This window comes from Cotesia typhae, unplaced genomic scaffold (genome assembly GCF_013202065.1).
Source record: "Cotesia typhae breed Kobodo isofemale line unplaced genomic scaffold, CoteBio_Ctyphae contig_4, whole genome shotgun sequence".
Classification (NCBI taxonomy): Eukaryota; Metazoa; Arthropoda; class Insecta; order Hymenoptera; family Braconidae; genus Cotesia; species Cotesia typhae.
Window position 1 is genome coordinate 7,743,571 of NW_027423748.1, and position 16,850 is coordinate 7,760,420.

Here is a 16,850-nt window from a genome sequence, read left to right on the forward strand (position 1 = left end):
CAATCAGTTGATGTGATCTATTCAGGAGGTCTCAGAGCCCATATATCCGCGGCTGTATATCAACATTCTGAATTACTGGTTTTCCATCTCAAGTCTATGATTTTAGAGGAAATTCCGACACCAATGGTGTTACACATTAAATGAATTTTAATGATAAAATTATGTGCAGTTGGAGTTTTAAATCTTCATTTTTTTCTGCGTCATAAATTTTTGGAAGACTTTTTATCGTCAGAAATTTAATTTTCATAGAAATGATTCTTATCAATTTTATTGCATCTCTTATCATTTGAGTAGTTGGAAGTTATCACGAAATTTAATAAGATAACTGATTAGAAAAAATTTTATTTCTGGACTCTAAGAAAAAAAATCTTAATATTTGAGGTCATTGTTTAGTTTCACGGTCACCGGATTTTTAGGCTTACAAAATTGAAAAATTAACTTTTTCTAAAAATTTTTTTTTCTTCGACTTTTGAAAATAATCATAGAAATTTTTTAAAATAAATTTTAAATAAAAAAAATCTCTATACATCTCGCATACACAGAATTTTGCTTTAAATTCAAAATCCAAGTGATTCTCACCTTAAAAGCGCACAAAACATGTTTATAAAAATCCAATTACAAACATCACTAATTATAAAAAAATTTACGCATAATTTTTTGCTCTATCCACACGGACAGTATCCATCTATAATGTACGTCCCCGTAACACATACACAGACAACCAGCAAGTGGAAAAAGATCAATTAAGACCATCCGCTTTAATTAAAAACCTTTTTCCGTGCCTTTTAATTTTTAATAAATTTCAAGCTTTACGACTAAAGTACCCAAGTGAAATGGGAAAAAGTAATAAAACATTTGTTGTAAAGAAAAATCTTTTATTTTTCTATAAAAATATATGTATATTTTTTTTATCGCAAATTTGACCATTAAATTTTTCTTCATTTATCCAGTTGTCATGTTATTATATTTATAAAAAATGTTATAATTTTTTTTTCTTGTTTTTGTTAACAGAATTTAGTCAGTGTCCGATGCATTTTTAGCCATACTAATACAGAGGAGCAGAGATCCACTCAACTCAGGGAAGTATAACTGGTCGTGTGTACGAACATGACAAAAAAAGCTCTCCTCACCGCCACTGTGGAGCCGCGACGGCGCGAGTAGAGACGAACGGAACGAGACACATACAGGGTAGCTAGCTAACACTCTAAACTCCTAACTCTGCTATGCTTTCTCTTCTGTTCGCTCCTCTCCCAACTTTCATTCTCTTTTCCCGTCTCTGTCAGCCTCCGGGCCTTTAATACTATTTTTCCTTCTTGCTCAGTGCTTTTTGGTGTACCAGGTCGTTCGGCCGTGGCGCACTGTGCGCATGGCACATCAGCTTCATATCATCGCTCGCCAAGACACACACTGAGGTTGTTGTGTGTGCGATGTGCTATCGCTATGGAATAGAATATAATATGATGGTACAGTGGTACAGTGTATGCCAGTGTCGGTGTGGTATCGAGAGAGGAGACACCACTAAAGACCAGAGAAGAGAAGAGGAGATGTGATGAGTAAAGGCCGTGGATGCTGCTGGTAGCTCTGTACCCTCTGGAGCGACGGCGCAAAGCTCATCGTACTACTGACAGGCAAAAGCACTTCTTCGAACGCTAGTCGCTTACACCGATCCACGGCATAACGTGCGTTCTGTCTCGCTTTTTAGTGCTGTGATGTGGATTTCTGTCCGAGTTTTTTTACAGACCCTAAAAGGACCTCTAGAAAATTTTCTCTAGCCAGCGGATTTTGTGTGATTAAAAAAAATTTTTTATCAATAAAAAAAATTTTTTTATCATTAAATCATTTTTTTCGAACCACGGATCCTTTGTCTGCGGGACGAGATTTTTAAACCGTGAAGTGTCCATGTGTTTGCATGATCGAGTTTTAAAAAGTACGGACAAATGTCACGGAGAACAAAGCTAGTGCAGGTGCTTTGTACGCGGAATAATAGTTGAAATGATAAAGTCAAGTTTTTATTTTATTGTTTTATCAATATACGATATCAGTGATACGATTGACTTTTAATGGATTTATATTCTACTTTGTGATATTCTAAATCTCCTTGGATTTTTTTGAACACGTAACTGGCATCAAGATCGATACTAATGCTAATGCTAATTTATCTTCAATGTTGGACTATTTATTTATTTTTTTTCTTTTAAACCAATTTTAGATGCTGATTTATAAACGAGTCAAAATGACAGCCGTAAAATTACAATCTTCACGGTCGGATGACACTGAATTGTACGAATTATTATTATTTTTTTTTTTATTTTCTTTAGACTGTTAAATTCACATAAAAGAATATAGTAATAATAGAAAATTTGTTCACTTTTTTTCGTTTGCAAATTGTACGCTTTAAACTGCCAGAGAGCCAGGGGATTTGTTTTGATGTATTTCTTTGGTCTTTTATTTGTCCTTTTTATTTTTATGATAAAAAAGGAGAAAAAAATGTTTTTTTAGATTTTTAAAGATAAAAAAGTTAAAAGAATAGAGTAAAAAATAAAAATAAAAATGAAAATGAAAATGGAAAAAAAAAATAGAACAAATAGTTCGAAATGTAAATTGAAAGGGAGAAAACCGACCATTGTTTCATTTTCCCACTCGGTAAAATGGTGAATTGGATCGAGCTACTGTTGGAATGCTTTTTGACGCTTAAAAAGGAGAGAAAGAGGGTATATAGTTGGTAAAATAGTTTTTGCGAGGCTGCTACTTCACTACTACTATAACTACTAGTAAAACTACTATGCTATGAACTAGCACCGGTACTACAGCCACTCGTGAATATAACCACCCAAAGGTCACATTGCTCATAGAATCAAATAAAACGAGATTACATTAATCATGCCTCAGCTATTTTATTCAGATCTATCAGATATTTTACTCCCTCATACATTTAACTGAAAAATAGTATGCTATATAATTCACCTTATACATATTATATATTTATCAAAAATATACCATTCATAAATCAATTTATTTTTTCGCGGTTCTATAAATACGAATAATAAAATTTTCTCTTTTACTTTCAACGTTTTTTTTTTTTATTCAAATTTGCGTCACATTTTTTATTAAACTTATAAAAAATGAAGCTAAAATTAAAATTCAAACTAAAAACTGGCTCTCGGTAATTACGTTAAAAAAAAACTCGATGACACAGCACACACAAAAAAAAAAAAAAAAAAGACACTGAAATAATAAAGAATAGGAAAGAAAAAAATAATAAAATAAAAAGAAGTGTATAAAGTTAAATTCAGTTAATTTTCTTTTATTTCACAGACTCTGGCACAGATCGACAACGTCAAATAATTCAGTAATAAGGGACAGAATTAACTAACTGGGAAATTAATCCATCGTACCCGTACCGACTATTAGATTTGTGTAATTAATTGACGAATTGAAATGAAATGAAATAACTTGATTAATTGATACAATGAAATTACAAACAATGTAAATAGTATAATAATAAAATAATTTTAAAATCACAACGAATTTAAATACCGATAATGTGATTTAAAAAAATAAAATGACGTACAAGGGAATTTTGTTGTGATTTCCCGAGGAAATCGGCCAATCGTTCACGCGATTCAGCCGTTTAACTTGAAACGCGCTATTGGTATTCTTGAGGCTATACACTGTGAAAGCCAGAGAAGTATGAGTAAAGAGGAATAAGAAAAAGTATATAAGGAGGATAAGAGGCAAAGAAAGAAAAGTAAAATAAGTAAAAATAAAATAAAAAATAATAATAAAAGAAAAAAAAAATTTAGTAAAGTAAAAACGAATATAGATTTATATCAGCTAAGAAAGAGTGAAGAAACTACCGAGGAGGAGATATATAGCATTACAGGAGTAAAGGAGCGCAGTAAAAGCCGCCACGGGAGCGAATAGAAGGAAAAGCCGCGAAAAACATGACGCCACGAAAGTACGTAACTTATGGCCTCGCATAAATAACACCGTTGAGCTGGTATAACCAACCAGGGATCGATGCCGCTTTAGATTTTCGTTCACTCTGGTGAGCCCCGTTTATCCGAACAACAGCCAAAGAACGAAAGAGCTGAAGAATATTACAAGGAAAGCGAACCGAGCCCGACCGGCATCATCTCAAATCAGGCAAGACTATAAGATACCAGCCAGACTAGTCCCGAGCAGACTACTTTTCTCTATACACCCGGCAAGAAAAGAAAAGGAAAGGAAATAAGAGATAATAAAAGAGCTTCTTGCTGGTTAGATGGCAAAAAAAACCGAAAGTTTTTAAAAAAAATAAGAGAAAAATTATAAGAAATATCAGTATCTCTTTCTGGATCTGTATGAAGAATAAATAAGAAAAAGAAAATACGGGAAAGAAACGAACCGAGACACCGGAGGGAAAAGCCTAAACTTTGTCGACATGGAACTGTTGATGTTGCTGGCTGCTGCAGCCATCTTCTTGGGCTACTGCCAGACAGATGAAAAAGGTAACGTATGGATGGATGAATGGACGCCACTGTAGATCTCTACCTTGTACTGTCTTTTCGACTTTGCTTGCTTATGTCCTCAAGATATTCTCTCATACATTAAATTTTATACTAGACTGGTTCACTTCCACTATTCGACGAAACGTGACGAGAGATTGTAAATAATAAATATATTTCATACAAAACACATACATATATCTACGTACCTTGTTTTTACTTCGCGATAAATTTATGATGCAATTGAAGAACAAACATTAATAATACTGACGATTCTTGAATATTTTCTCCATTTTTCTTCGGTTCGTTCACTTTTTCCTTGTTTATTCTATTTATTATGAAAATCCCCCGGGCAACACCCAATTATAGAGTCAGCAGAGAAAAATTTACTGTAAAGATTAAATAAAAAAAAGTTTATTAGTTTTTACAATAAAATAAGATCTGGTTTAAAAATAAAAATATATCAAGTATTATAATTATGCGCGGCGTTGTTTAACTTTTGTTAATTTTTTTGTTTATGAAATAATGAATCGTTGAATGAGATATTCAAGTTCTGTGCTTTTATACTATTAATGTTGTATGTTATTTGCGTTATATTATTATTTTATCATAATAATAATAATAATAATAACAAAATTTTTGCAGCATTTTTAATTGCGTGGAAGAGAAATAAAGTATTATTTTAAATCTATTGTAGGTTGAAGTTGTTTAAAAATGAAAGAAAAAAAAATAAAATGAGGAGTAATTTAAATTATTTATTTACCTTTTTCGTAACAAAAAAAAAATAAGTGATCTGAATAGTGAGAATACTTTAATCCCGGGGTGTATAAAAAGGGTAAGAAATTTTAAATATTTGATGTGTCGGGGTGGGTATATAATGAACAAAATGTGTTCAGTATTAAAAGTTGGGTTAGGTCAATTTATAAAATTATAATAGCGTATAAATTAGCGTTATAAATATTTGAATATTTATAAGCCAAGCGGCAGATTTTATTTTTATTTTTTTTTTTTGTTTTTATTGCTCAAATAAAGTGTGTCGAATGAAAAAATTAAATCCATAAAAATGTATAATAATAATATTAAAAAACTAAATTAAAAGGAGATTGATTTATAGCTTCTGCCGTAAGTAGTTCAAATTTTGTTAGCTTTGAAAATAAAGTATGAGAAAAAAAAATGATAATGAAAACAGTAAAAAACTATCATTAAGCTGAAAATGTTAGAGTGAAAATATAAAGTTAAATTTATTCCATCGATAAAAAAATTTAGTGGGAAGCCAAGACAAGTAAAGGGGAAAGAAGAAGCGCCTTGAAGCATTACTTTCGGTATTTCTATTTGGAAACATGATGTAAGAAATTAATGAGACTTTGTTGTTTTTATTTAACTTTACAGTAAAGGATTTTCCTTATGAAAATTTGTGTATATATAATCTAATGATATTAGAGTGAGCTCTACCCGGGGATACTTATTGGTACACCGCGTTGAAGCTTGTTGTTAGGATAACAGATGCAACCAAGCAAAGTACCATCACTAAGCTCAAAAGCTTAAAGCTTCAAACAGACGCGAGTTTGCTGTGTAAGCAAACAAATGGATATTTGTGGAATGTACCTTTTAAACCAACGTTAAATTCAATTTTAAACCTTGTATTCGATGAAAACATAAAAGTTTCATTCATGTAGTCTCTTCATTTACTCATCCTATAATGTATAGAGATATATTCTTAATATATATAAATCTCCTGTCACGATATTTGTCCGCGATGGACTCCTAAACTACTTAACCGATTTTAGTTATTTTTTCTTTTAAATGTGTGTTTTGTTCCAACTTGAGAGATAGGATAGTTTTCATTTTAATTCATGGTCGCAATATTTATTAATTAACAATAAAATGATTACTTATGTTGATCATTGTTATTAATTGTAAGTTTCATAAGTCTGAAATAGATGGCGCCTTTTAGTTAACTGTAGTACTGCTTGATATAAATATATCATAGATGACGGTACATTTTAATTCAAATTTTCTCAGTGTTATTATGCACGTTTTCTAAATCACTCAGCCACAGCAACGCGTGGCCGGGTCGCTAGTATACATATATATACGTACATGTATTTATTGAGTTCGTGTTTCAACTGTTTGATTGTCTCATTCGAGTTTCGCGGTAGTTTATTTATCGATGAACGCATATATATACATATACAAGAACCGTTTGTATTCTAGCTTTAACACACAGTACTAACATATTATACATACACACTTGGGCTTGGGTTTTTTTTACTACATACAATAAGAATATACATGATACAGCTTTCAATCTCAATTAATTATTCTCTCATGTTTATTTTTACACTTTTAAATGCAAAACCGCACGGAAAATCAACATGACGTATTACACATTCATCCATTATATTCATTATGCCGAGTGGAGCTTTTTATTTTTTATTTTTATTTTTATGCCGTTATTTTTCAACTCGGAAACTTTTTATCATATGTCATGGTTGATGTTCAGAATTAAGTTCATTTGAATGAACAAAATTGGTATTGAATTACTCGCATAATATTAATCGGCAATAATGCACACTCGTAAAATAAATATTTTTGTTTTTTACCAAGTAATTGAATCCACGAGAGTTTTTTTATTTTATACACACAAATGTATATCCGTGCAGTCCATTATTTTACGATTGTACTCTACAAAAACAGGAAGAAGAAAAAAAAAGATTAAAAGAACCGGGTGATAATAGCATTTTTGAAACATGAATTCTACACGGCAGATTAACAGTTAATCCTTGAAAAAAAAAAAAAAAAAAAAAAAATCTATTTCCCTCATTTACTTCAATATAACGTTTTTTTCATTTGATTGCAGTATCATTTTATGGTTCGAGTTACATCCACTTTCCGGTACAAGAAGCCAAAGGCAGTACCAATATAAGTTTTCGTTTCCGAACACATCTATCCGATGCAATCCTATTATTGGCAGCTGGAAAAACGGACTACTGTTTGATCAAGCTCGAAGCTGCAAGACTCAAGGTTTGTGTGTGCAGCATAGTGCTTTTTTTTTTTTCCTATCTTTTCGACATTCCATTGTCTACTATACTACTCAACTAGACCAGTATAAGTCAAAGTAGAGGTACTATATCCGCTACTAGAGCTGGTTCGAGTGCCGCAGGGATTCGGCCTCCATTTTAGACGAAGCTTCCCACATCAGTGGTCTTTTTATAACGATAAAAAAACCCCAAAGAAAATAAAAAAAATATATATAAAATAAAATAAAACACAACAAAGAGTTCGGTTAAAACGAGGTGCCATCCAGATAGTAGTTTTTAATGTTTCGGTTTGCTCTCTAGTCAAGATAATTCTAAAGTTTGATAATGATTCAACTGCTTAGCATTATAATTGTATTTTATTTCCGGGCTCCGGGCTTATAACAACATCATATATTATTAAAGTTCCATGCTGGAATATTCTACTTTTAATTTAGTAAACTCTTATTTACTTTACCAAACATTTCAGACAAATATTTAGTAATTACAAACATCGTTACAGATATATAGATTCCCAGGAAAATCGCACGATAAGCAAGTTAGCTAAAACGTAAATTCAAGAGGTCGGGAATTAGCCGTTGGTCCATAGTAATCGATATTTGGTCGACGTTGAAACTCACCACTGGTGCATAGCTCTCTAGCTTCTCTCTTCTATTCATCCTCCATATATATATATATATATATATATATATATATATATATATATATATATATATATATATATATATATATATATGTATATCCGTATAGCATACAGATCGTACATCTATACTCCTACCCACGTACACCCACACTCACGAAATCCAATACCAGTGGGTTTACTATGGCAGAATAAAATAAAAAGAATTAAAAACAAGTAGAATAGGAAATACCGAGAATGAACGAATACAAAGGCGCTAAATAAATGGCCATAAACTAACTCCGTAGGTAATTGATGGAATCCAATTGGATCAACGATAACTAAAAATGTTTGTCTAAATAGACATTCGTTTAGAATTTTTCATCCTCTTTATTTATACTAGCTCCCAGATAAATATATAGACTGTTTTAAAAAAATCAACTCTTTTTTTTTTTCTTACACGATGATAAAAAAAATATTGTAAAAATTATAGCTCATAATATTAATATCACTAATTTTAATTAACATGAAAAAAATATTTTTCTAAATTTTTCAACTTATTAATGGACTGTCATCCTGACCGATCTTTTAATATTTTTGTAGGGGATTGAATGTTCTACAAAAAAAGTCTCATATGATTTCTCGATAAATTCACTCCTCTAATAATTATCTAAGGTTCAAGTTGAATTTCCAAGAACTTTGAAGGTTTTTTTTTTGTAAACTTATTGGACTAATTACGAATTTTAGCTCTAAATTGTCTGTTTGAAACTCTAAGATTATTTCAATAGTACGATAACGATATAATTTCATCCAAAAAATCTTATTTTATTAATACAGAATTTCTTTAAATCTGTTGAGCTCTTCAAACCTCAAAGTAATCTTCTCCCATCTTCCCAAAAATATCTCAAGATAAAAAAATCGTAACTTTTTTGAAGCAGCTCAGTATATATTTTGGAGCTTTCTTTATTTATATCGTAGCATCCATTCAGTGGTTTTATATTTTTCACAAGCGGGGCACGTCGGGTTACCATGGTGTTAGGGAGATCCTTTAAGCCCAAGGAAAGTCGATATCAGAGGGTATTCAGGAGCAAGCTAGGGGATGAAACCGGCAAATTTCTCGGTACGTGATAATTAACTCTTAACGATCTGACTTGGCACGGGGTCAAGCCGGCGCGGTTCTAAAACGAATATCACGTTGCAAATTGACGTAATCCCTCGACGAAGATCTTCCCCGCTACTCGGATAATTAATCAAGCTAGCTCCTACTCGAACCCGAGATCTCGCGTAATGACACGGCTGCTGAATCTTTGCCAACTCTAAGGAACATTTGCCCTCTATCCTCCAACCTCCACCCTTCTCTGTGTGTGCGTTCATATTATATATAACTACTATCTACGTACACATTAAAGCTACCCTTTTGGATTTTCTTATAACCGACAATGTATGCTTTAACATCCTCGCCATAAATTTTCGTGATTGTGTAAAACTGTGAGGAAATGTCTGCTTACTTGTGTTTGTATATCTTTGCACACACCCACTCAATCCGATCCTCGAGTGTATAGATAGAGAGATATATATTTATGTATATAACTATCCTCCAGTGTATTTACTCGATTTCAGAGAGAACTAGTGATCTAAGTACTAAAAAACCAGCATTTCCAGTTGGCCAGCCAGGTCATCGCATTTCGATGGTATATGCCAGATCAAATCGATTCCGAGCGATTTCCTTTGCCGCCACAATGGTGGTGTATCCCGTAAAAACGCATTCAATGAACCAGTCTGTTCATCCATTACTGGACAATATATACCTCCTGGAAGTTTTATCAAATGTACTTTATATATCTTTATCAATGATCATGATGATGATAATGATAATCATCATAAAGTTGTTATTACCATTTGTGAGAGAAATTCATACCAGTTTGTTGGAAGCTTGAGGCGTTAGAGTCGTAACAGTAACAGATATCCCATTTATTACGAATTTGATATATAATACTTATTTTATTTTTACTCGGGTTCTTTTCATGTTTGTCGTTATGAAATGACAAATAAAATTTTTAATAATAAAACTTCTAGGACCCTGTTTTATTTTAATTTACATTTTACGATTAAATTTGCCCAGTTGCTTCACTCGATCTGTCGCTGTAAAATGTTTTGAAGGAGTGAAAAAAAAAAAAAAAAAAAAAACCAAATATAAATAAAGAAACTGTATCGCAATTTAATTTCAGTTTTTATATTTGTACTTATTCGTGAATCTATTTTTCTTATGTAATTAAATGTGAAATAAATGTGTACGTTAAAGATACCGGTTAAAAAAGTTTTTATTGCGATGTTACCTTTTGAAAAAGAAAATCATAACTTCATTAAAAATATTTTCACTGTCTTTTGAAATGAAGACTTTTAGAAGAAATAGTCGTAACTGTCTTTAATTAAAATCTTTAAGTTCGTTCTGCAGCAGATTTCACCACTTTCAGGTGGAAAAAATTTGTCAAAGATTATCATTATCATGATTTAACAAGACTCGAAACTAATTAGATCTAAAAATAATTTTTCTCTTAATTTCCGTTAGAGAAGACCAAAACTTCTTGATCAATTATTCGGTTAACTCGTCCGGAAGATACCGTGATTCAAAAATTACACTTTTTCTTAAACTTAAATCGTCAAAGAGCAAATTGATCATTATCGACTACGGTAAACTTAACTTCCAAATGGCGATGTCGATGCCCGGAAAGAGTTCAAACGTTCGATGTTCTATCAGCTAATTTATTACAAAATTATTTTTTTTTTCCTGTCAAATCCTCTTATAAATCTTTCTATACACCGAAACTTTTGAATGAAAACCCTCGCATAGCCTGGTAGATTGTCAACTGCTGTTCAAGCCCAAGGGACTATAATCAATAGAGTTTTTCCCGATTTTCTCCCTGAAGTTTAATAATAACTAACCCGAGGGCTAAGTTAAACATATTTTGATATTTTATGCAAAATTAATTCGTAGGTTAATCACGGAATGATTTAATTAATAATTTAATCTCTGTATGTGTGTTAAATAACATGACAGAGTATTTATTGTGTTACTCAGAGAAAGAATAAATTTTCGATTTATTTTCGGATGTGATGTGTTAGTTTGTCGAGAGTACAACAGCGGATTTATCAGTAAGACTAATGTTGATGTACTCTCCCTTGAGTACCTTTCCTACTAGTACCAGCGGGACCCGGGATTTCATTGCTAGTCCGGTACTTAACCAGAGACGGGTAAAATTGAACGACCCTTTATGCCAATTATTCTGAAATTTACAACGAATTACAATTTCAAAGTCGTAAACAAAAATTATAGTTCTTAGAATGATCCTCTTAAAAAGTTATTAAAAATTCTAATACATATATATTTATTTATAAACAAAAAATATACCCTCGAGTTTTACTTTTAAAATGAGCCCTTAAACAACCTTCCTTTCTATTCGTACAAGTCATGAATATTTTAAGTTTAAAAAATTATTCTGAGAAGAGAGTGACTTTTTAACTCTACATGAATTTTTAATGGCTACAAATTTATTTATGAATTTTTTTTCTTTTGATTTAACCGTGAAATTGAAAACATTTTAAGCCAATTATTTTGAATCATTGATGGGCTCGATCGGAACCCGTTATCTACTTATAGAACGCATTATAAACATCGAGATTTTATTTAATAATTTATTTCAAATTCAAAATACATTTTTAATTTCTCTAATGGAATTATTACAAAAAAAATCATTAATTTAATTAAATTTTTGTTTTGTAACTTTGATTTTGATTTTAAAGTAAATTAATTTTTTTGTTGTATTAAAAAAAAATGAATGAAAAAGAAAGCGAAAGTATTTATTTATAGAATTGTTTTTCAATAAATGAATTTTTTTTCATTCACTTTAATAGAGAAAAAAAAAACCGAATGAGAAAAATTCATTTTACATGACATACTACTAAATAAATATATGACTAGTTTATATTTATTTAATAAAAATTTTAAGGAGGTCCAATCATTGCGTATGCGTGAAATGAAGTGTATAAATCTTAAAATAACTTATGACATACAAAATAAATATTTAAAATGAAATTCTTAGAAAATATTTACCATAAATATAAAGCTTGGTAAAAATTGAACTTAAAACTTGATTTGACTATTTCTTGTTAGCTAATAAAATTTTCAATTTCCTTGACATTTTTTCTAAATACGTATAATATAATTTGAAATAATATTTTTTTTTCTCGCTCGATAAAAATAAAGATTACTATCTAAGAGCTTTATAAAATTCAAGCAATTTCGGTATTACAGGGACTAAAACAACATTTTAAATCTAACCGAAAAATATTGTCGGTGACTGCTTTCCATGTCATGAATATTTCCGGAGGAAATTTTTCCGGATGCATTTAGTCACATATAGTACCAATCATTATTCCTCATTGTTCAGTATCATGATTATTAAGTAAAACCCATTAATAAATAACAATTAATACGTGATATTGATTATTAAATGGGTCAACAGAGAATTAATTTATGATGGTTAAACCGCAATTTGTGAATTTGTTCACGTGAATTAACCACAACATGGACACAGAGAGCAAATATTTAGCGGAAATTACCTCCGTTGTGTATACCTCTCACCCCGAGACTCACACAGACGCGGGCAGAAACCCAGGATCCGTATACTTATATTCTGTTGCTTCTCCTCGAGCTAAAGTAACATTTGTATTAACCTTTATGCCTGGTGGGAAAAGGATTTGGCAACGTTAACGTTGGCGTTTGTGTAAAGCGTAGAAGGAGCCTGAGTGCTCGGGTGCTCGGGAGCCCGGTTGCCTCCTGCTGAAGTTTCTCCACCGTTTATGTTAAATCTGCATAACTATTCGAGCGAGTTTCCGAGTAGAGGTCGGGATTTAAGCTCGGAAAATAAGGTCGTCTCTCAAGACACCGCACTTTTCAGCTTCCCAGGCCCCGGAGTAGACGCCCCTCAAGGTCTCGAAACATTTTGATATACGCGCGAGACCACCAGCCGTAATAGTTCTGTATCCGAAGCTATGGAGCACTATCAGAAGGGAGCACCTACCCCTAGGAAACTCGACATTATAAATGCAGATTTTATGCTCTTTAAAAGTGCCAACAATTTATTAAGCTTTATCTTTACTCACAGTTACATTTACTTTTATTATGTTTTATCCTTAGGTACATATTAATTTGGGGGCTGGTGAGAGCGAAATTGCCAGTCCGCGTGGATTAACACTGAACGACCTCAGTTGGCACGAAATCCATTTAGTGCGCCAGGAGGCCAATATGACCTTACAAATAGATGGTATTCATATCACGAGAACATTATTGCCTGGAAAATTTTTTGTTTTAAATATAGTCTACGGCGTTTTTATTGGAGGACAAGGAGAATTTCACGAGCTGTTTCTCGGTAAGCGTATAACTCTATAACTCTTACTTTATATTTTATACTCTTACTTATACTCTTCTGTAATAAACACACTTGAGAGTCACCAAGATTATTCTTATGAATTGTAGTCTATCCTTTATTTTATTCTTACGGAATTTCTTTCACGCTTTTTAATCGCGTAAATACTACTTTAGTCTTCTTTAAAGCACATCTATTCAAGTATATTTATATATATTTTATAATATGTATGCCGAGGGTTTTTTAAATTCCCGCTTTTCCCTATTACCTCTATATGTTTATATATATATATATATATATATATATATATATATGTATATAGTCCTTTGGTCTTTTTTTTTATTTTAATACTTTACTTTTTCGTGTTAGTTTTCGTTTTCGTTTTAATTTATGAATGTATATGGGAATGAAGGCCACATAGTTTAAGCTTTAACCAACAATGGAAGAAGTAATCTTCGTAGATAAGACAAAAGGAAAAATAATAAAAAAAAGAGAAAAACGACAAAGTAATGATAAAAATAAAGCAATATATAAAGAATAAGGTGTTTCTCGCTTTCGTCGTCTAACTCTCTTTCAAACAACCCAGGTCACCAAATTGAATACGATCAGCGCAAACAGCAACTTTCCTGGAACAATATTCCCGGGGCTAACCGGCGAAATTCAATTTACATATTCATGACAATTCATTTGTTCCTCTCGAGCTATGGTTATATAGATAAAATTCATCCGAGAAACTATATAAGATTATACCCGAGTTTCTTTTCCAAAAATTTACCTTACAACAAAAAACACACTAGAGTCAATAATGCAAGCTCTGTATAGTACATAGGTACAGATTAAAAAACTCTACGCTTCTTTACCCTTTATCCCGTACATTTTTTTAATCAAATTTTTTTTTACTCTTTTCAAAGCGTATTTCATTTCTGCATTAATTTTCATGTACGTAAGAAATAAATTACTTTATTTTTTTCCATACGAGAAACGACATTTTATTTCTTATTTTATTTCAGCCTTTAATTCTAATGACGGGAACATTTTTTACGGATTTTATTTTAAATTAACTGACGTTTATTTATAAAATAACTCGTTTAAATATCAAGTGATAGTTAGGCATTAAGTAAAACTCGTATCAAATTTAACAATATTAATTAAAATCCGGTTGAAATATTTTTTTTATCTATTTTTAACTAAAAAATATGAAATGTAAATAACTTTAGAAAAATGAATAACTCGATTTATATATTTACAATTTTTCCTTGTTTCGAGTAATGATAAACCACTGTTGGATGTTTTATCAGACGACTTGCATACTTTAAAGCGCAAGCCCACCCTCTTATGCATGTACTTTCTAATTTGCATAAATAAATATTTAAGAAACTTTTGGATGAAACATGCTATCTTTTCCGTGATGCATACTATACAACCAACTATCTGCGTCTACGTGAATCAACCGCTTAAATTTTTCCATACTCTGCTCACGCTTTGTTGTAACATAAATTGTTTGCATTGCATCGCTATCTAATTTTTTATCGCTGTTTTTTGTACTGGCTTCAATTCATTAGGTAATGGAGACATTTTATTTATTCGAATGGAAATCTGATAAAAAAAACTGAACGCTGCGGGATAAATCTGGAATTTCTCGCTGTTTCAAAATTCAAAGTCAATAAAAAAAATTAAAATTACAATTGGAATAATTTTATCAGTACACTGATGATAGAATAATTATGTTGATCCAAGAAAGTTATTTTTAAGATTCCTGGTTGTTTCACTGAAGAATTTCTTGTCTTGAATCGCGTCATTTTGGCTTTTAAGGGACCAATAGATATCGATTGATAACTATTGTCACTTGATTCAAGAGTATATTATCTTCCATCCAAATTTCATTTTCTTTTAAGACCTTTTTACGCTTTATCCAAGAGCTTTAATTCATTGATTCAAGAGTTAATTTTATGAATTGAAAGAACTTAATATCTTGATGCTTTTTGCCGTGAAAAAAATTTGAGTCAAAAATATATGTTGAAAGTAAATTAATAAAAATAATTCATAAAGCTATATAAAGTATGTATGAAAAAATTATTTTCAACAACTAATTTTTGACCGATTTTCGTATGTATTTTATTATTTCTAACTACAATCGAAATTAATTTGAAATATATCTTAAAATGTATAAAAAATACACGGATGAAAATATAAAAATATATTGAGAATATTATACACTGAAAAAAAAATTAACTTGATTAAAAAGAAAAATTTTTTAAAGTAAAAAAATAATTTTTAAGAGTATTTTTTCAGTGTGTATAATTTGAAATAAATTTTTTTTTACACTTTACATCTATTTTTAGACATGTTTTTTTTTTTTTATATATATATTATCCGATATATTTTTAAGTTCAATTATAGCTTAAATATATACGAATATCAGTCAAAATTTAGCTATTAAAAATATGTACGTTGTATTTCAATATATATTTTTAATATAAATTCTTTTTATGGGGGCTGTAGAAAATATTTTTCTTGAATCAAGTAATATTTTTTTGGTAAATAAAGTTAAAAAAAAAAAAAAAAACATTGGAATGAATAACATTCGATTTTTTTAAGCTTAAATATTATTTCCATCTATTTTTATTCCGGAATAACTCAAAACTTATAAACTGTAAAATAAACATTTCACAATGTTACACTAATGTCATATCGGAAAAAAGTTATTTGAAAGATTTTATAAATAAATGAATATCCTTTTCTACTTCCGACTTGCCACCAACTTTTTTCACTCTAATATATCTTCATATTTTTATTATATGCATAGAATAATGTAATACTTTTAGTGATAAACCCCTTTTTATGTTATACCTCGGAAGCCCGTATTATAATACGTGATGTTTATTATTATATATATTTTTATTTTAACTGTAAATAAATATAAATATGTATATACAGGTCATACGGAATATATGCGCGGATGTATGGCGGATATTATTTACAATGGAGCAAACGTAATAGAATATACAAAGTCACGACAAGGAAAATCTGAAGCTAGTGCAGTAACGTGGGGCTGCTCAAGGGTATTTGACGCAACAAAAAAAACAGAAATAAGCTTCCTCGAAGAAGGCGCATTTCTATCGATTTCACGGCCGATATCCCGTACAGGCTCTAGGTAAATATTTTTATTACATAAGATCTATTTACATTTCATACTCCAGAGATTAAAATGCGTTATTATTGTTTGTATTTCAATTATTGAAGACGAGTAATTTTTAATAGAAACAGTTGCGATTGAAAT

The 16,850-nt window shown here is 30.7% G+C and overlaps 1 protein-coding gene across 2 annotated transcripts in view; it reads left to right on the forward strand.

Moving 5' to 3' along the window:
* Positions 1 to 1,584: 1,584 nt before the first annotated feature.
* The window catches only part of Kon (chondroitin sulfate proteoglycan 4-like protein), a 37,758-nt gene continuing 22,492 nt past the window's right edge, over positions 1,585 to 16,850 (forward strand). For both annotated transcript variants that reach the window (XM_074243014.1, XM_074243015.1), the window contains exons 1-5: positions 1,585 to 2,280; positions 3,316 to 4,490; positions 7,348 to 7,511; positions 13,342 to 13,573; positions 16,508 to 16,724. In XM_074243014.1, coding sequence (XP_074099115.1) covers positions 4,424 to 4,490; positions 7,348 to 7,511; positions 13,342 to 13,573; positions 16,508 to 16,724 — 680 coding nt within the window. In that variant the 5' untranslated portion in view covers positions 1,585 to 2,280; positions 3,316 to 4,423. The remainder of the gene's footprint in view (positions 2,281 to 3,315; positions 4,491 to 7,347; positions 7,512 to 13,341; positions 13,574 to 16,507; positions 16,725 to 16,850) is intronic.